This window comes from Giraffa tippelskirchi, chromosome 11 (genome assembly GCF_054371585.1).
Source record: "Giraffa tippelskirchi isolate mGirTip1 chromosome 11, T2T-mGirTip1v1.2.pri, whole genome shotgun sequence".
Classification (NCBI taxonomy): domain Eukaryota; kingdom Metazoa; phylum Chordata; class Mammalia; order Artiodactyla; family Giraffidae; genus Giraffa; species Giraffa tippelskirchi.
The window spans coordinates 125,384,037-125,404,691 of record NC_137285.1 but is presented as its reverse complement, the minus strand read 5'-3'; the positions used below and the strand labels follow the sequence as shown (position 1 = coordinate 125,404,691).

Below are 20,655 nucleotides of genomic sequence, written 5' to 3'. Positions count from 1 at the left end.
ATTCATTCACTCATTCAGACTTCAGCAGGCACTCGCTTGGAGCAAGGCCCCGTGCTGACAATTCAGAGATGAACAGAATGAGGCTTGGTCCTTGTTCCACTAAATAGAAGAGACAGATGTACTGGGTTGTTACAACACAGGGCAACACCTCTTAGAGCAGAAGGGAGAGGAAGGTGTGGGCCACCCGAGACAGGCTAACAAACTGCCTGGGAAAACCTCCAGGGATGGCCTCTTCCTCCAGCTCTTCCATGTGTGCTCATTTTTCTGTGAATGTTTCTCTGCCTTTCTTCTCTCTCCTTTGCTGTATTTGCAAAAGCCTAAGAACTTCAGGCCCTTCCTCTGGTTCCAGTCCCAAGGCTGTGTGTGGGATCACCCACACCTCTCAGAGACTTAGGCAGCAGATCACAGAGCCCTGAGTCTTCTCCACTTCCTGTCACCTGCCTTCATGTGTCACAGTCCTCCATTAGCCACAAGGCTCAGATCCAGAGGTAAAAGAACAAAGCCTTGGAGTTAAGACAGCACAGTCAAGATCAATGTTGAAGGACTTCTCCAGCAGTCCAGTGATTAAGACTTCGCCTTGCAATGTAGGGGGTGTGGGTTCACTCCCTGGTCAGGGAGCTAAGATCCTACATGCCTCAGGGTCAAAACCCAAAACATAAAACAGGAACAATGTTGTAACAAATTAAATAAAGACTTTTTAAATGGTCCACATAAAAAAAAATCTTAAAAAAAAGTCAATGTCAAAATAACCCAGTCTTTCACTTGTATTTCTCTCCTTAGTCCCTCACCACTAAGGGACACAAGATCTGTGCAAATACAGGCACGTGGTGCGCTCCTCCGTGGTGGGAAGGGACACGGATGAGTGAGCCACACAAGTGAGCAGGTGGGAGGGAGACTGGAATTTATCACTTATCCCATTGCAGGCTCAAAAGGAGTGCAGCGCCCCTTAGTCGGGAGGGGGTTTGAGGTGAGGACAGTGGGAGGCAACGGCTCTTTGGAAGCAGGACTGACCGACCCCTGTGTCCCCTTCAGAGTGCCCACGTGAGCTGTTACCGCCTCCACTGTCCACCCGTCCACTGCCCCCAGCCCGTGACTGAGCCGCAGCAATGCTGTCCCCGCTGTGTGGGTGAGTGGCCTCGCGTCTGCCCTTGTGCCAGCCTCCCACCTGCCCACTGGCCCTTGACGCACTCCTGACACAGCCAGAGGAGGTCCCTGGAATGAGAAGGGCAGACTCCAGCCACCAGAGCTGTTGAGACACCAAGGTGCTCACGGAAGACATCCTCCATGGATCCCCGAGGAGGGCTGGGGTGGCCACAGACTTCTCAGTCTTGAGTAGCTGTGCTTGGCAGGAGAAGGAAGGGAACGTGGAAAAGAGTTGCAGGAAAACAGGCGTGCTTGACCTGTTGATGGCACACGCGGGCTCTGTTCTCTCAGGGGCTGGCCAAAGCCTGAGGGAGTGGATGCACCCCATGTAAGTGAAGGTGAGTGAGCTGGGGCTGGGAGGCCCTGCAGGGTGACCCTGGGATTACCACCCGGGGCTGGGAATGGCCACAGGAATTGAAGCATATGTACTCTGAGACTCCTCCTGTGCTGCGGTTCAGAGGTTCTAATATGTGCCCCAATGCTAAATGTCCATGATTTTAAGAAACTACTAATAGCCTCTGAGACTGGGATTCCAGGAGGCAGAGGTAAGAGAGGAGAGAGGAGAGGTGATCTGAGAAGAAACCGACATAACCAAGTGGCAAATGAGGGGCAGTCAGCGGGGTGGCCAACTCGGAAGGCAGGAGATGTCAAGAGGAGGACCCGTGTTTAGTAACATCGAGAGGGTGATGAGGGGAGGGAGTCCCAGATTGTCACCTCAGCTCCAGACTCTGGCAGCAGCTTTCTTGGGGGACTGGGGACCTGATCTGTGTGGAGTATGGGCGTAGAGGGGCTTCTTTTCCAAGTGGGATCCCAGTAGGGATCTGACTATGACTCCAACTTGGGTCATGGTTTCCTGGCTCTGGGTTCACTAGGGAAGCAGGGTCTCTGGGCTTCATCCTGCCCAGTGAAGGGGTATCACACCTCCTCCTGGCTGAGGCTGACCCTAGGAGTCCTGACCGCTTCCCGGTGTGCCTCGGCTCAGCCCCCTTCTTCCTCCCATGCTCCTCACTCCCTCTCTCTTTCCCAGCCTTGCCCCTTTGCCTGCCTGGTCTGCATATTCCTGAAGACTCATCTCAGCCATCGGGCCCTTCAGGAAGCCTTCCCTGACCGCCCTTCCTGGCTGAGTTAGGGGCACCTCTCTTATGCTGCCACAACTTCTGTGCTCCCATCTGCCCTAGCCCAGACCATACCAGTGTCACTGCTTGGGGCCTGTCTCTCTACCCAGTGAGACCATCAGTTTCCTGATGCGAGGGGCTGGGCCTTATTTGCACTCCATTCCAAGCATGTAGCATGGTGCCTGGTGCAGAGAAGGTGCTTAGTAAAAGTGTCTTGAAAAAAGGAGCAGGTTCCCCTTGAACTGGAGGGCTACCCCTCTACCCAGCAGGGTGAGGACAGGCTAACTGGCAGGTGATGGGGAGGGTGTCTGGTGGCTGGGGAGTGGCAGGCACTTACTCTAAGATAAAGCACAGTCCAGATCACACCAGTGAACTCCACTAGGATGAAACTCCATATGGAACCTTGTTTTGTTCACTTCTGTATCCCTAGAACCTAGAACAGTGCCTGGCACTAGCCAGTGCTCCATGGATGCTTACTGAATGTTGAATGAAGTAACACAGGTCTAAACTGAGTGGCACTCAGTGGAGCTGAGGCTTCTGGCCTTGCCTTATTGCTGCAATCAGAGCCACGTCTGATACTCCGGGGCTTAAAGGCCATGGGAGGGAGTGACATGGTCAGAGAGAAATGTCAGGGTTCCTCTTGGTTCATCAATATGAGGTCTGGCTGGGAAGGCTGAGGCCAGAGCTTGGTTTAAATGACAACAACGGATAAGATACAAACATTTCAGAGAAGTGGCCCAGTTAGTTCTGATAAAGCTCTAGACCATTTTCTTCTTCCTCCTTCCCCTCCCCACCTGCAGAACCTCATACCCCTTCTGGGCTCCGGGCCCCACCAAGGTCCTGCCAGCATAACGGGACCACGTACCAACACGGAGAGATCTTCAGTGCCCACGAACTGCTTCCTTCCCACCTGCCCAACCAGTGTGTCCTCTGCAGCTGTACCGTAAGACCTTCTACTTCCCTCTCATGCAGGCCAGTGGTCTGGGCCCTGGGGGATTGTCCCTCCTGGTCAAAGGGCATGAGAGTGAATGCGCTCCAGGGAAGGGAACATCTGTGGGTGGGAACCTCCTGCTCAGGGCTTCCACGCTGTCCTAAGCTGCCTGGTCACCTCACACTGACCCTGGCCATTTCTGTGTCCTCTGTAGACTGCACTCCTTGAGGGCAGGAGACATACTCAACTCATTTCTGTATCCTGCAGGGCCCCCAGCTCAGGGCCTGGCACAGAGCATGAATGAATGAATGATCAGTGATCAATCCTGGGGTGCAGAGACAGGGCCAGACTGTTTGTAGTAAATGTAATTTAATCTGAAGCTAATTAAACTCCCCCTGCTTTGGTCAGAGCTGGGCCTAGGGTCAGGCAGGGCTGAACCAGCAGTGTTATCAGGAGACAGGGACTGAAGTCAAGCAGGATGTGAGCTGGAAAGTCTTCTCCTCCTCCACAGGGGTTCCAGGCATGGCTCTGCTGCACGTTTGTAGGTGGCCTTCAGCATGTCATCCTCACCCTTGAGCTTAGTGCATCTGTGCACTGGTGGGAGAAACCCCTGCCATCTCAACTGCCCTACCACCTGACCAGCAAACTTCTCTGAGCCTCAGTTCTTTTGAGTGTGTAAGGGAGTCTGGGCTTCCCTGGTGGTGCTAGAAGTAAAGAACCTGCCTGCCAATGCAGGAGACATAAGAGACATGAGTTCGATCCCTGGGTCAGGAAGATCCCCTGGAGGAGGGCATGGCAACCAACTCCAGAATTCTTGCCTGGAGAATCTTATGAACAGAGGAACCTGGTGGGCTACAGTCTATAGAGCTGCACAGAGTTGGACATGACTGAGCACACATGGGTGCACACTAAGGAGTCTGACCAGGTGATCTACAGAGTCCTCTCTGATTAAATAATCATCTGATCCAGCAGTGATGAGAGGGTAAGATGTCCATTCTAGGTGTCAGACACCCAAGTTTCAGCTCCGGCTCTGCCATGGTTCTGTGCGTGATCTTTAGAGACAGTCATCCCTCTCGGGTCTGCCTCCCATCTTTTCAATGAGAGGATCCCACCACTCTGAGTCTGAATTTCAAGGTATCTATGCTGCAGAGCAAACAACTTATAATAAGAGGGACCACTTAGAAATCAACCTAGACAATGGTTTTTTTTGCAAGCTCTGGGCCTCTTGAAGTAAACTAGGCACTGTATCTACTAGGAAATACCTTATGTTTATCTACAGTATCCCAATGGCCATATGAGAAGGATATCACTAATCATATTTTATAGATAAGAAAATGGAGGCTCTGAGCAATTAAGCAATTGGCCTAAGGTCACACGACTTCCCAGGTGGCATAGTGGTAAAGAATCTGTCTGCTAATGCAGGAGACCCAAGAGATGCGGGTTCAGTCCCTGAATTGGGAAGATCCCCTGGAGCAGGAAATGACAATCCACTCCAGTTTTCTTGCCTGGAGAATCCCATGGACAGAGGAGCCTGGTGGGCTATAGTCCATGGTGTCGCAAAGAATCAGACATGACTGAGCGCGTGCGCGCGCACACACACACACACAATAAGGTCACACAACTAGTTAAGTGGCATACTCAGAATTCAGATGCAGGACCACATGGTTCCAAACCCACACTCCTTTACCTGTACTGTGCTGTACCTGGATGAAGAGTGGGCTGTGGGAAGAGGGAACTGATGGTGGGGGGAGGTGGTAAGAGCATTCTTGTGATTCCTTGTCTCCTTTCCCTGGATACTTGGGTCTCCCCTTCTTTCTTCTCATCCCTGTTTATATGGGACTTGTTTGAAGGATCAGAATCCTTACTTCTGAGACTTGCTGGAAAAGGAATAGGGGAAGGATTCGAAGTAATCTCACTTCTTCCCAGGGACACATTGTGCCTTGCAGTTTTAGAAGGGTTTTCATAACCATTCCCTCATTTGATTTCACAACCCAGATGGGAGTGCCCCCGTTTCACAGATGAAGAAGCTGAGGCCCAGAGAAGTGACTCAAAAAAGGTCATCTGGCCTCCTGACTCCCAGAAGGCCCCTTCTCCTGTAGTCTTGCCTTTCCAGGCTGGGTCCTGAAGTTGGGGACCTAGAGTTTGCATAAGAGCAAGATGAGTCCAAGGAGACATGCACTCATTCTGCTCATCTATGCTGGGCTCCCTGTTCTAGGCCAGGGGAGACGGACATTGATAGCAGGAGGAAGAGCCTGAAACATGGGTTCTAGTCCATTCTGCTGGGCGTGTCTCTGACTTCAGGGGCTCCAGGCCCCTCCACAGTCCCTTCCCTGCTGTAGGTTGGGAAAATCTCACCTCACTAGGTTGCTGTGAGAGCCTAGGAAGAGGCTGGGCATGAAAAGGCTCAGAAGCTGAAGGATAACTGTTACCTCGGGGCCTGGAGTGAGTGGGAAGCATGCAGGGACCCTCCTCTGAGCTGCCTGGGCCTTGCCTGGACACTGTGCTGCTCCCTCTCTGCCCACCTCAGAGGAGACCTCAAGCCACGGACCACCAGAGCAGGGGCTATCCCAGCCCCAAGGCTGGTCCTCAGCAGAGCTCATCTCCCAGCTCCTGTGTGCTCTGTCTGTCAGGAGGGCCAGATCTACTGCGGCCTCATGACCTGCCCGGAACCAGGCTGCCCCGCACCCCTCCCGCTGCCCGCCTCCTGCTGCCAGGCCTGCAAAGGTAAGTCTGTCCCTACATCTGGCAGCGTGCACCCACCCACTGCAGGGACCTAGCCATGGACTGTTGGGGGATCCTCAGGGGTCACCCAGCCCATTCCTTCCTCAGGGTGGTGGCTTAGCTGCACCCCTCAGACAGCTGAGCCTGTGCCAGAGACTGATGTGCAGTATTTGTATTATAATCCTAGGGAGCAAGAAGGAGGGGATGGAAAGTGAAGCAGGGAGGGAGGGAAAAACAGCACAGGAATGTGTTGGGGAGCTGGCCTTGACTTGACAACAAGCGTGACCTACTGCTCCAAGTAGCCTTCTGCTCCTCAGAAAGGTCTGGAGGTGATAGAGGGAGAGGAGGAATTGGTCCACCAGCCACCAACTCCCACTGGTCAAAGATTCACCCCAAGGAGGAGTCATTCCCTCCACCTCCCCCACTGTGTTGGGCTGTCCTGGAAATGGGAGATGAGAGTGGTGGTAGAGGGGGAGATAAGACATGGGGGCGGAGACATGGAGGAGGCGTGGCATGAGGGCACCTGCCGCCGCCGGATTGAGTCTGAAGGAAGCTGGCTGCAGTCCATGTGAAGAGGGTGCTGCTGCAGTGCCTGCAATGAGGGGACAAAATGCCTGCAGTCAGATGAGGCCAAGAGGATCAGAAGAGGCACAGAAGAGAAGTTTGTAGAGCAGAGACCACGTCTCCTGTCTTCCTCATCGCAGAGCTGGGCACAGGCCTGGGTTCACTGGGGCTCCGAGCCCCTGTGTCAAGGGGCTCCGAGCCCCTGTGTCAAGCAGAATCCAGGTAGCATCTCTGTACTGAACAGAGAGAGGCAACACAGTGGCGAGTGTGGGGAGAGCAACTTGGGCAAAATGAAGTGCATGGATAGCCAGATTGTTCCCTGTGGGCTGAAGTAGTCCAGGAAAGCTTCCTGGAGGAGGCAGACCTCGAGGAGGGCAGTACTCCACCATGGAATACTTCCCCAGATGTTGGCATTGTGGAAGAGCACTAGACCAGGAACCAGTTTAGTCCTGGTTCTTCCAGCGAATTTGTGCAGATTCCTTCCCCTCTGTGGGCCTGTGCTGTGTGTGCACTGAGAGACTGCGCTTGGTGATTTCTAGCCAGCAGTCTGATTCCCGTGTTCTGGGTCTATGAACCCAGATTGCTCAGTGGCAGCCAGACTGTATGTGAGGCAGGGGGAAGGGGGGCTGTAAGAAGTTGCAGGACTTCAAAGGGTTTTGAGTGCTGGGGCCCAGGCAGGTAGGGGATGGAGGAGTCCTAGGCTGTTCCAGTGGGAGGGACAGAGGGGCTAAGGGCTGCCAGGGAGTGTATAGTGTCAGCCAAGCCTGGTGACTTCAGGTGTGGCTGGGCTGAGAGGCTGCTGGGGGACCACAGCTAAGCAGGCTGTGGGGGTAGGATTTGCAGCCCTTACACCATCTGAGACAAGCACTGAATGACATGCTTTGGCTTAGCCAAGGGGTTCAGTCTTAAGTGACCAAGAGGCCAATGTGGAGATACAGTCTGCAGTTCAGTTGTAGGGATTTCATCAACTCAAAGGTGAGGAGACATGTAATGAGAAGTATGAATAAATACCCATGGGGCCAAGAGAACTACTGGTATGGGTGCTGCAGGAGTAGCACCAGGCTTTGGAGGGGCAGAGCCTAGAGGTGGGGAGGCTGAGGAGGTAGAGGCTGACTGGACTTCCCTTTGGGTTTCTAGATGGGTCCAGTGAGAAGTCAGCTCAAGAGGACACCACGCAGTCACACCGAGGGGTGGTGAGCGCACAGCTTTATGGAGAGGGTGGGGAGGCGGCAGCCAGGGGGCTGGCATCCTGGGCCTGAATCTCCTTGACTGTGGAGCAGGCAATCCCAGTTATTGTCTTCATGTCTCATTTGTCCCTTGGGTCGGCTCCATTAGCCGCCACCAGGTTCCAGGCTCCTCTTTAGAATTCCATTACGGCTCCCACACTGGCTGGTGAGGAAAGAGGGGTCTGGGGAAAAAAAAACCAAAACACCACACAGGGCAGAAGCAGGCCTCAAGCATCCTGATTTCCCTCCTGGAAAATTCTGACACTGTCCTGTCCAGAGCCCGTGTCTGCCTTTATTCAGGCTGCCTCTGGGCGGCATGTCTTCTGCGGGAGTGGCCTCTGACTTGGGCCAGCCTTCCATCCCGCTCCTAAGGTACCAGTTCTCTGTCTGGGGCTACCTCACGTTTCCGGTTCCGTCTTGACCCCTCTCCATCTTGGTCTAGTGTTCAGATGAACGAAACTGCCTGACTCTCTCTGGTCAGAAAGAAAAGAGCTGGGAGAATGGGCTCACACACTGACTCACGTCCCTGTCCACTACCCGTGCTATGCCTACCCTGTGAACAGCTCCACCTGCGCTTTCAGCCTGGGTCACCTGGACCCTGGGGCAGTCGAAGTGGGACTCCCCTCCCCAGAGACTCCCCAGGGGTCTGAACTAATGAGCTCTCCCTTCTCCTCTGCCGGCTCACCCCCTCCCCATGCTGGGCCTTCTCTAGAGGATCTTGACCATGCCACTCACCTCCCTCCCCATCCCTGCCATGCGTGCATGTGCTGTCGCTTCAGCTGTGTCAAACTCTGTGACCCCATGGACTGTAGCCCGCCAAGCTCCTCTGCCCTTGGGATTCTCCACGCAAGAATACTGGAGTTGCTGTGCCCTCCTCCAGGGGATCTTCCTGACCCAGGGATTGAACCTGCATGTCTTATGTCTGCTGCATTGGCAGACAGGTTCTTTACCACTAGTGCCACCTGGGAAGCCCCTGTCCTTCTCATGGGAGGCAGCTAAGTGAAACCCACCAGACTTAGTTCCAGTAAGTAGTTCCAGCTATTCAGTGAACTGCTGGATGTCGTGGGTAAGTCATATAGGGGTGCTGGGCTCTTCCATTCCTTCTTGCCTCTATTTTACTTGACAAATATTTCCTGGGTACCTCCTGTGTTCCTGGGCCCGTACTGTGGGCTGGGACATAGTTTTCACTCTGAGAACTCCTGTGGGCTCAGTACAGTCATTGAAGGACTGTCTCAGAGACTGTACAGTCAGGAAGGGGCTGCAGAAGAAGGAATGTGACTCAGTGTCAGTGAGGGGGTGATAAACTCCACCCCTGCCCCCAGCCCACTTGCTCCTTTCTCAATCCCCAATTTTTGGACCAGGAAGCTCCTCCTCTGTTTCACGGCCATCACACATACCCTTTGGTTTCATCACCAACCCTCTCAAGACCTGATCTGGTGGTGTGGGGTCTTGGGGTGTTGGATTCAGAAAAGGGGCTCCTAAGATCCATCATCTCTGGGCAGGACTTGCTCTCAGTCCTCTCACCTGGGGGATTCTGCAGTCGGGCGGGATCTTTGGAGGTCCATCCCCTGTCCCATCACCTAAATCGTCTCAGACAAAGAATTTCCTGACGCTAATCCTCACTCCGTTTCTTAAATATTAAGTTCTCCAGGTCCCTGATCATTTATACCTTCCAGATCAAGACCTCAGCCCCCTTTGCTCACCTCAGCCCCAAGGTTCTGGCGCTGCCAGCCAAGGAAGGGCTCAGTGGAGGCTAGCCTTCCAAACCACTGATCTCTGAGGGTTTTCAAAGATTCGTTGCCTGGGAGTGTCTTTGACCCCCATCAGACCTTCCTTCTGCCTAAAGCCTATGCCCTCTCTTTCCGACTGGCCCGGTCACAAGAGCCACCTTCAGGCCTCTCACTGCAGCCTGTTTTTCTGCTTCTGCACTGGCAGTGGCCCATCAGTGATCTTCATCCTTCCTGCCCTTCGCAGAGACATTCCCAGGATCCGTGTTCAGGGGACAGCGGGAGAAAGAGAGACCTGAGCACCCCCTCCCCCACCGGGCCCAGCGCCCCTCTGGGCTTCATCCCTCGCCACTTCCGACCAAAGGAGGCAGGCAGCACCACAGTCAAGATTGTTCTGAAGGAGAAACATAAGAAAGGTGGGAACCGGAGCCTCTGCCAACCCTGAGGTGGGAGAGGGGGCCCCTGTCTGCTCCCATTCCCATCCCTGCACCTCCACCCAGTGGTTCGCCAATCGCAACTTGGCCATGCATGGGCTGATAGACTCATAGAACATTAGATCTAAACTTCCATCTGACAGATGAGGACACTGAGGTTCAGAGTATTGAGTTAGACACAGAACCAGCCCTGGAACTAGGACTACAGGCCATATAACAATATTCTTTTGAGCATGATTTTGCTGGGAATTGAGAGGCAGAGAAGAGAGATATGAAAATGGTCCCTTTCCTCAAGGGACTCATAGACTAGTAGGGGAGACAGGCATGTAAATCAATTATTACAAGATAAGGAGGGAAAGGTTTTGATGAAGGAAGGGGGAAGCAGAGCTGGGCTGCAGGAGGATGGTTGGGGTGGATCAGGGAAGGAGGTCAAGGAAACAACTGTGGCAGCAGACGGGGAGAGAGACCTCACTGCGGGTCACCCTGACTGGTGGACTGGGAGGAGCCACAGTGGCATCCATAGCCCCTCTCTGACAGATGGGACACTGAGGCTGCGAAAACAGACGGGACCTGCTCGCACTCACATGGTGAGGTAGTGACAGCACAGGTCTCCTACCATCAGGCCATCCCTCTCCGCACCCCACTGTGGATGCCCATGACAGGCAGGGAGGACTCTTCCTCTTCAGCAAGAACTTACCGATCCCACCTCTGCCCTGAGTGCTGAGATGGGGGATGTCAGGGACAGGGGACTGGTTTATTCCCTGGCCTCTACTTTACAAGCAGTGTGGCTGGGCCAGACTGGTGAAGCAGGGGCACCCTAAGGACCTACCCCACCCATTACTGGACTCCAGCCCAAGCCCAAGCCCAAGGTACTGACCCTCCTCCCTTCCTGCCTTCCTTGGCCCAGCCTGTGTGCATGGCGGGAAGACATACTCCCATGGGGAGGTGTGGCACCCGGCCTTCCGCTCCTTCGGACCCCTGCCCTGCATCCTGTGCACCTGTCAGGACGGCCGCCAGGACTGCCAGCGGGTGATCTGCCCCACTGAGTACCCCTGCCATCACCCTGAGAAAGTAGCCGGGAAGTGCTGCAAGATTTGTCCAGGTACAAAGAGAGCCTGGGGGCAGGGAGGGCACTGGCCAGAGCAAGGCCTGGGTCTCTCTCCCCAGGGCACAGACACGTAGAACATCTCATGTGGGCATGGATAGATGGGGCATGGACTCAGAGTCGTGGGATTCAGGGGCTCTTAGATGCACAGAATGCTAGAAACATGGCCATGAGAAATGCCCAACTCATATAATACCAGACTTACAGAACCATCTAGTGCTACAGATTCAGAGGCTCTCAGGCATACACAGAATCAAGTAATGTCCTGGATTCAGGGAAGTCATAAAATCTTAGGCTATTAGGACTTTTTTTAAAAATTTAATTTATTCTTTTATTGAAGGATAATGCTTTACATAATTTTGTTGTTTTCTGTCAAATCTCAACATGATTCAGCCATAGGTATACATATATCCCCTCCCTTTTGAACCTCCTTTTAAGAGGAATGGTCAACATTTATTGAGCACTTATCATGTGCCACATAGGTATTTTGCATGAATTCATGCAATCCTCACCACAACGGACAGGGTAGTCATCTTCATCTCCATTTTACAGAATGAGAAGATAAATACCTTGTCCCAGGTCCGGAAACTGTAAGTGACAGAGTTGGGATATGAACCCTGTCTGTCTTATTCCAAAAACAATGCTCTTTTTTTTTTTTGGCCATGCCATGAGGCTTGCTGGATCTTAGTTTCCCAACCAGGGATTGAACTCAGGCCACAGCAGTGAAAGCGCCGAGTGCCAACCACTTGGACTGCCAGGGAATCCCCACAAAGACAATACTCTTGATCACCGTTGTCTTCCTTCAGTCTTCATCAACATATGGGAAAACTGAGACCCAGAGAAGGGAAGGGACTTTCCTAAGTCACACAACAAAGGAGCAGTCAAGCTGGAACTAGAAATCCTTCTAAAACCTCTCCCGTATCACAGTCATCATCGACATTACTGCCACCATCACCTCAACCTCTCCCCAAACCTTTCCTTCTGTGTGAGTTCATTGTGAGCCTGTGTTTGGTGATATGAGTCACTCGAAAGACTTGATTCCTTCCCTTGACCTTATGGGTCTATTTTAGAGAGAAAACACAGCCGAGCAGTTTCAAGGCAATGCAGGGCAGTGTGGGATTAAGGGCATGAGTGGAAGGCATAAGCAGGAAGGTTTTAAAAGCTAAGGGTGGGAGGAAACGGCGGAGGGTGGGAACAAAACTTTTAGAAGTCAGGCTTCCAGAGTTGCCGGCTGAGTTCTTTCAACAGTGACCCTAGGATTAATGGTTGTGCAGGAAAAAACGTCAGAGCATCTCATTGAGAAGAGCAGCCTGTGACTGTCAGCAGGAGCTGTCGTGAGGGGCGGGCCCGTTCCCTCAAGCCTGGAAGGAAGGCAGGTGGGGTAGAAGGCACTACCCCTAGTCACATCTCTGACAGCGCTGGCTAGCAAAACGGAAAGGAGAAGAACGGGGAAGAAACAGGAAGGAAACGCTGAGAACCGACTGTGCACCCAGTATTGTACTATGATCTCACAGAGTTTATTTAATTCTTCCATCTCAGTTATTTCACAAATGAGATAGCCGAGTGGCTATGATTATCCTAAGTCTCCACCTGCCCCAGAATTTGCTGTCAGGAGATGTGAGTTTGCATGGGCTTGCTCCCTGACATACTTATCTACCTAACTTACTCTCTAGGCAAAGATAGGTTACTTTACCTTTCTGAACCTTAGACACAGACTTGATGAAAGTGCTTTATGAATTGCAAATCAAAACCTAGACATAAGGGATAACAATTACTTATAGATTAATAAACAGTAGGGGCAAGGTGAGGGAGAAGCATGATGGCATCATGGATGAGGGTTCAACTTGAATTCTCTTCATCTATTTGGCCATGCATGCAGCTTGCAAAATCTTAGTTCTCCAACCAGAGATCAAACCCAGGCCCACAGCAGTGGAAGAGTGGAGTCCTAACCACTGGACAGCCAGGGAATTCCTATGTTTTTCTTTCTTTATTTTAAAATACATTTCTTTTTTTTTTTTTTTTTTTTTTGCTGCACTGCACAGTTTGTAGGATCTTAGTTCCCCAACCAGGAGTTGAACCCAGGCCCTCAACAGTGAAAACACAGAGTCCTAACCATTGGACCACCCAGGAATTCTCTTGAATTCTCTATGAGAATGGCTGTGGCTCTCTACTGGGCTCCTTCACAAACACACGTGGTCTTGGTCTCACCCTCAGATCCTACTCTCTTCCCCCTTAAAGATATTGAGACAGCCTACAGCTTTGAGCTGGAGACCTCAAAGGTCTTCATAACTAGTAAGAGTCTAGAAGGTGGGGAGATGTGTAGGGATTTAGTCCTTCAGTCCCTGAAAGACAATCAGGGAGTATTGATACATGGAAAGTTCTGAGGAATGTCCTTGAAATTCCAACATGTCAAGGCTTTAGGACTGGATCCAGTTTGTAGGATCCAGAAACAAACATTACCACCATCCCCACCATCCCCACCCCCACCCCACCACCCCTACCACCACCACTGCAGTCACCATCATCACAGTTACCACCGTCTGTTCTGTATCACACTCCACCATCGTTACTGCCATCAGCGCCTCAACCTCTCCCAAACCTTTCCTTCTATGTGTGTTCATTGTGAGCCTGTATTTGGTGATGTGAGTGACTCAAAAGACTTGAGGAACAGGATTCCTGCCTTTCCCCCTGTGTGTTTATTTTAGAGAGAAAATAAACCCAAATGAAACAACTCCTAGGCAATGCAAGGCAGCATGGAACTAAGGGCATGCTGCTGCTGTGAGAGGCATAAGCAAGAAGGGTTAACAAGCTATAGGTGGGAGGATATAGGGTGAACTAAGCTGTTCCAGATGGGCTGCCTGGAGGAGGTGGAAGGTGAGCTGGGCCCTGAAGGGTGAGAAGTTTTCTGACATGCTAATCAATGGGAGGAGAATAGGGGAGAGGCCCCCTCTCTGTTCCCCAGAGATCTCCTTGTCTTCCCAGGGGCACCAGAACTTTCCCAAGGACCCTAATGACCCTGAGGGAGATGTCAGCCCAGTGGTCCCTCTTCCTGGGCTACCAGGAGTGGGGAGACAGAGCGTTCACAGCTCCTTGTCTCTCCCAGAGGACAAGGCAGACCCCGGCCACAGTGAGATCAGTGCCACCAAGTGTCCGAAGGCGCCGGGTCGAGTTCTCGTCCACACGTCAGTATCCCCAAGCCCGGACAACCTGCGTCGCTTTGCCCTTGAGCGTGAGGCCTCTGAGCAGGTGGAGATCTACCTCTGGAAGCTGGTAAAAGGTGAGCACTGGCCCATTCCCACTCTGGCCTGTCCCACTTCCTGAGCTCCAGCCACCCCCTCCCAGGGGTGTTAAGGGAATTGATTAAGTGCCTGTGGCCCAAGAAGACCTGCCTCAGGTCATCTTCCAGCTCTAAGTCCCAGATTCCAAGATAGAGGGAGACAGTGACTCTGAGAGCTGTGATACCTTCACCCACTCTGAGATGCCAGGGCCTTGAAGTGCTCCCTCTCCTGGGGGAAAGGGGTTGTTACACTTTGTGAGGAGCCAGGACAGAGAAAAATGCCTACCCGGATTAAACAAAGAGCTGTCTATTGGTAGAATTTCAGCAGACTGGGAGGAGACATCTTTTCAGGCAGGAGGGCCCTCACAGCATCCTCAAATCCTCAAGGCTAGTCTTATTTAGCCTTTCCTTTATGGTGGATCCTATCCCTCTAAGGTAAGTCGACATATTTCTCATTCTGTGAGAAACTTACCCTGTTCAGCAGGCTGCTTCTATCACCAACTGAAGGTTAAGAGAAGGTTGCTGAGAGTTCAGCTTTGGGGTTCTTCTTGTTAAACATAAATCCCCTGGATAGAGTAAAACAAATTAAACCTTTAATTGGGAATTAGTTCTAAGGTCACTTTTCTCTAATGATGTGGTTGGCTGGCAGTGGGGAGGTGGGGGGGGATGGGGGTGGAAGAGGGAATGATAATAAGAATGATGACAATGATAATAACAACCAATGTGTGAAACACTTTGAAATTTACAAAGTGCTTTCACGTTCATCATCTCATTTGATCCTCAACGATCCTGAGAGTTAGGTATTATTATCCCCATTTTACAGATGAGGAAACTGAGGCTCAGAGAGGTGAAGTACCTGGCCCAAGGCCACACAGCCAGTAAGTGGAGGAGCTAGAGCCCAGGTCTTGTGACGTCAGATGCGGCTCTTTCCCTGCTCTACTCTGCCCCCTGTCGTGGGAGGAATGGACCAAGAAAGCCGAGCTGTTCAGCCTGGAGAAGAGAAGACTAAGGGGAACAGGACCGCTGGCTTCATGGCTCTGAAGGACTGCCCCAGGCAAAGGGAGCAGTTGTGCTCTGAGTGACCACAGGGGTCAAAACAACAAGCAGGGGCTTTGGAATCAGACAGACCTAGGTTTGAATCCCAGCTCTGCCATTTCTCAGCTGTGTGGCCTTGGGCAATCACTTGACCTCTCTGGGTCTCAAATTTCTCTTCTGTGAATGGGGGAGAAGGGGTTTGAGAGGCTCAAGTGAAATGACATAGGTACCACCCCTGACCCATAATAAGTGCTAAAAATGTCTGCATCCTTCTCATCCCACCTCATCAGTTGGGTTAGAATGGCAGAGAATCAGGTTTCCGTTAAATGAGAGGAAGCGCCTTCTCAACCTGAAAGTCTTCCTGCATTGGAAGGGAGGGAGCAAATTCCATTCTCGAAAGTGTGTAAGCAAGGGCAGGAAGGGGACTTGACCAGAGGCTGAGGAGGAGGTTCAGTAATCCTTATGGTTGCTCTGATCCCTGGGAGTCCGTCAGTCCCTGGACAGGTGGGGCTGCAAGTTTATGCTGGGCCTCCTCACACCCCCTCTGGCACCACAGAGAGTAACAGGCCCAGCCTCTGTCCTCAGGACCTCATGGCTTGCAGGAGCTCCCTGGGAGTCGAGCTGGTCAGGGAAACCTTCATGGAGGGTGGGCCTGGGCTGGACAGGATGTAAAAAGGCAAGTGGGGCATACTGCAGCGACAGCCTCAAACTCTGGCTCCAGAGCCCATGCTTATATGTCCGGCGCTCTGTGACTGGTGAGTAGCAGGTACTATGTATAATGTGTTGCAGTTCACAGACATAAGAAACCTGAAGGGTATGTATTGTATTAATGCCCCATTTTGCAGATAAGAAAACTGAGTCTGAGAGGTAAAATGACTTGCTCAAAATCACACAGTTTAAACAGTAAAGCAAAGATTCAAACCCAGCTCTTGCTGTCCCCAGTGCCACCTCCACAAAGGTGATCTTATTCTTTTAGGAAAGGACCTGAGGAAGGCGCGGGATGGCAGAGACGGGGGGAGTCATAGCTCAAGGCCAAATATCATTACCAGGGCACAGTGAAAAGGAAGAAGTAGGAAGGACTCTTCAATTTCACAATGCCAGGCCCTGCCACCTTCTCACTAGAAAACCTGCCCACCCTACCACCTCCTAAGCCCCTGGGTGGCTGAAATGCCCCATCAGCACCCCCCATTCCCTCCCTGTCCCAGACAGAGAGAGTCAAAACAAACTCTCCCAAGGGCTGATTGTCAGTGGGAGACCGTTACTGTTTCCTCACCCAGACAAGTGGAAACAGCAGGCCTGGGGGCCAGGAGAGGAAGAGGAGAATTGACCTGGAGACAAAGTGAGCTGAAAGCTGGGCTGAGGCCACACCAGAGTGGGGCCGGCCCCCAGCCCAGAGTCTGAGCAGAGACCTGGCTTAGTGTTAAGGATTTTTCAATTGTAGCATTTCAAGAGTAGAAGGGACCTCAGGGTTCTCAATTCCTCCCCCTGCCTAGGGAAGGAAGTCCCTCTGTTAGCCTCCCTGATGGTCTCGAGCCCCTGACTGCACTCAGTCCCACCCCACCTCCAGACATGTGGTTCTCTTGCCATTCTGGGAATGGCTGTGCTCGAGAAGGTTCTTCAGTAAGCTGAGCCTGTCCTGTCTCTTGGAACTCACCCACCACTATGCCTCTGCCTGGGACACACACAGTCCAGCCACTCTCAGGCCTGGCACATCCTTCACAGGTCAAAAGGCACAACCATGACCCTTAAGCAAGCTCTTGGTTCTAGGCCCAAGAGCCCAGACCTTTCAATCCTGCTTTACAAGTGACCACGTGGAGACCTCCCTCTTCCCAGTCACTTCTTCAATTTGTGTTTGGGGGTTTGTGCAGTGGCAGGCTGGGACACCAGGACCCATTCCCATCTCATACTTGTGATGCAGCCTGGGCCACTGGAGTAAGTCTCTCCCATATTCTATCCCTGGCACCTGGGAAAGGGGGTGGGCCTGAGCACAGCGCTGGGCATTCCCGGCTTCCTGGAGCTCAGTCCCAGGACCAGAGCAGTCTGTGCCCCTAGGTGGGATACCACTCGGATTCCCATAAGCAAGGCCAGTTCTTGGTTTTCTTGAGGGTGGTACTGGCTGAGCAGAGGCCTTGCTGTCACATCTGTTCTTTCTGGCCACAGCCCCTGGTGGTAACAGCTGGCGCGACCTCATAGCCCAAGTGCTCAGGCTTCAGCACCATGTGTGGTGCCTGTGGCCAGCTTCCCGGGGGATACAAACATCAGGAGATCCAGCTAATACCTCATTCCCCCTCAGGGCCTGGCCTAGACCGGGTACACATATATTTGCTTATCCATCCATCCAGGGATTTCATTCATTCAGCATGCCTAATGTGGGCCAGGTTCAGGGAACCCAAGAGGAGAGTCCTCTCCATTCCCAGTCTTGTGGAGGAGGCAAGAACAGACACAATGATAGCACATTAGAAATAGGAACAATCACAAACAGAAGCCAAGAGCTGTGGGTAACCCAAGGAGGAAATTATAACTATTTAAGGGAGGAGGGAGAATCAGGAAGACTTCCCAGGTAAGGCTGGGAGGATGAGAAGTTCATCTGTGGCAACAGAAGACGGAGTTTGGCAGAGGGGATGGCAAATGGGAAGGCTTGACCCCTTTAGGGACCTCAAGGAATTGGTTAGGGCTGGAGCACAGGCAAGGGATGGGATGAACTGAGCCTTGAGTGGAAAGGGAGCCTACAATCCTGATACCTGTAGTGCTTTGGTGTCTGAAGCAAATCACCTGTTGATTTTTGTCATACGTTCTATGTCCAGAAAAAAAACGACTGATTAGGCCCTACAGGCCTGGCAGCTCCCCTCCCTCCCTCCCTCCCTCCCTCCTTCCCCCTCTGCATTGTGGACAGGTAAGGGGTGTGAGCACAGGATGATGATGGTGAGAGGAGCAGGGTCATGGAAGGAGAAGTGACAGGATAACAGGCATGTTTTCCAATGCCTGCGGCCAGGATCACAGATGAGAGGCAGGGTTAAAAGTCAGAAGTCTAGGGTAGTGACCCAGGTAAGACATGATGGGGTCCAGAGGGGAATGGTGACATTGGGGGATAGGGTGAACAGATTCAAAATATTTAGGAAACTGAGTCCACAGGATTCGGTGTCTGGTCAGAATAGGGGAGGGAAGGGAGGTGACTGGGTCTGTCCTGAGTCTAAGTCACCCCGTTTCACTGACCACACACCCTCCCTTTCCTGCTCACGCCTTTGTCTTTGCCCTCAGGAATCTTCCACTTGATTCAGATCAAGAAAGTCAGGAAGCAAGACTTCCAGAAAGAGGCACAGAACTTCCGGCTGCTCACCGGCACCCACGAAGGTGGGACCCTGGGCTGAGGACAGGGGCCTGGGAAGAGAGTCGGGCTAGAAGCTGGGGCCTCCTGGGGAGTTCCAGGCTGCTGGTGCCGGGAGGGGGGTGCTGTCAGCCACAGACGTCAATTCCCGGCACAGGAATCCAGTGGGTGTCTGGGCCAGAGATTTCCCAACTCAGGCGCTCGGGAGCTCGGGAGCGGGAAGGTGAAGCAGAGCCAGCTGGATCTGGTCTTGGGGCGAGGGAGACAGGGCTGTCAGAGGGGACTCTGAGCCCCTAAATCCTGGTGCTGCGTAGTCCCTCTACTGGAACCTCTCCCACTGAAACCTCCTAATCACGTTCCTACAGAGGCCCCCAACTTCCTCCCCACCACCCTGAGGAAGATGGACCCAGGTGGGGGGAGAGGAAGTCACAGAGGGGAGGGTCACCAACAGGTGTCATGTTGAAGGCGGGCTTCTGTGCCAGAACCGTTTGGGATTATGGGGGTAGGATGGGGTCCCCATCTCCTTCCCCTTTTTGGGCTGCAAACCCAGGCTACTCGGTCCTCCTTGTCCCAAGTTTTCCCCACCCCAGTCACCCTGCCTCAGTTGTGCACATGTATGCACACACACACACCAAAAACACACCCTTACACATACATACACTGCACACCCACACACAACTCTTACTCTTTTCCCCATACAGATCACTGGAAAGTCTTCCTAGCCCAGACCCCGGAGCTGAAGGTCACGGCCAGTCCAGACAAAATGACCAAGACCTTATAACAAAGATCTGAACAGTTGCAGATATGAGCTTTATCATTTTTGTTGTTATATATTAATAAATAAGAAGTTGCATTACCCCTCAACCCTGCCTGTTGAGTCCATTTCCAGTCTCTGTGTGTTCTCACAGTGATTGCAGGCAGGCCTGGTTATCCCCATTTTACAGGGCTGGGAACTGAGGTGCAGAAGCGGCAGAGGCTGGTCCCAGTCCTCACAGTGAGTGGCTTTGAGAGCCAGGGCTAGTACCCACCCCCCCACCCCGCCTTCTGACCCAGGCTCTTGTCTGGCATTGTGGCCTCTCCCCTGCTCTGGGCTGCTGCTGTCCCCAGTCCCCCAGCTACAGCATCTCCTGCTTTTGTGGGCAGCCCCCCTTCCCATAACTCTTCGGCACTGAGCCTAGTGAGGGGGACTGACTCTAGTCAGCCAGCCGAGGGGGTATGCATGGAGCCTCAAAGTACTTTCCCAGCAGATAGTGCAGGGGTCCTGACAATCATCAGCTACACTTTACAATGAGGACGCAGAGTTGAGGGAGGAGCAGTAATTTGCCTGAAGCCACAGAGCAGGGTGGTAGCAGATTCAGAATTGTATGCCAGGTTTCTTGCTCCAAGCTCGCACTCCTTCCCGTTCCACCGTGACCAATGTTATAAACCCAAATATTCTCACCTCAGAGGCTTTCCAAGACTTGGCAGTCAGATTGCCAACCTTGGCACCATGGTCTGGGAAGAAGGCCTAACAGTTACAATTAAAGACAACATCAGTCATTTATCCTGCCCACGGGTACAATTCCTTTCCCTTTCAAAGACGTTTTAATGCCCATGATTCTACTTAAGGTGAACAATATAGGAATTACCCCCATTTTAGAGAGGAGAAGACAGAGGTTCAGGATCGGCCAGTGTCTTCCCCAAAGCCTCACAGTGATGAGTGGTGAAACCAGGACCAGAGCTCAGACCTACTGATTCGTAGACCTGTGCTCTCATCCTGCAGTCACATGTCACCCCCCATCCCCAAAGCTGATGGGAAGCCGTGGAGAGACGCTGTCAAGTGGCCTGTGAGCTGGATTTTGCCACCTGCAGCCACTTGGCTCTGCTCTGAGCCCCTGTCTTGTCCCTGGGCATCTGAGGTTGGGGAAGTCAGCTAAGCTGCCTCCCAACACCGCCCTCACTGAGCAGAGAGGGGTATCATCCTCCCCAAAATCCCCCTGCTTGCTCCTCAGGGCGTTTTCTGAGACAGTAGGGTTTGAGGAACATGCCTGGAATCTCCCCCTCATCCTCGGA

The 20,655-nt window shown here is 52.5% G+C and overlaps 1 protein-coding gene across 8 annotated transcripts in view; it reads left to right on the top strand.

Annotated features, from left to right (window-relative positions):
- CHRDL2 (chordin like 2) overlaps positions 1-19,467 on the top strand; it is a 34,305-nt gene extending 14,838 nt beyond the window's left edge. For 4 of the 8 annotated variants that reach the window (XM_081539623.1, XM_081539625.1, XM_081539621.1 and 1 more), the window contains 9 exons: positions 1,033-1,126; positions 3,059-3,201; positions 5,820-5,913; positions 7,612-7,667; positions 9,675-9,843; positions 10,769-10,963; positions 14,070-14,243; positions 18,537-18,629; positions 19,305-19,467. In XM_081539623.1, the coding sequence (XP_081395749.1) occupies positions 1,033-1,126; positions 3,059-3,201; positions 5,820-5,913; positions 7,612-7,667; positions 9,675-9,843; positions 10,769-10,963; positions 14,070-14,243; positions 18,537-18,629; positions 19,305-19,384 (1,098 nt within the window). In that variant the 3' untranslated portion in view covers positions 19,385-19,467. Of the gene's footprint in view, positions 1-1,032; positions 1,127-3,058; positions 3,202-5,819; positions 5,914-7,611; positions 7,668-9,674; positions 9,844-10,768; positions 10,964-14,069; positions 14,244-15,066; positions 15,122-18,536; positions 18,630-19,304 lie in introns of all 8 variants that reach the window. The other 4 variants (XM_081539622.1, XM_081539620.1, XM_081539626.1 and 1 more) reach the window with 3 other exon arrangements.
- The last annotated feature ends 1,188 nt before the right edge of the window (positions 19,468-20,655 follow it).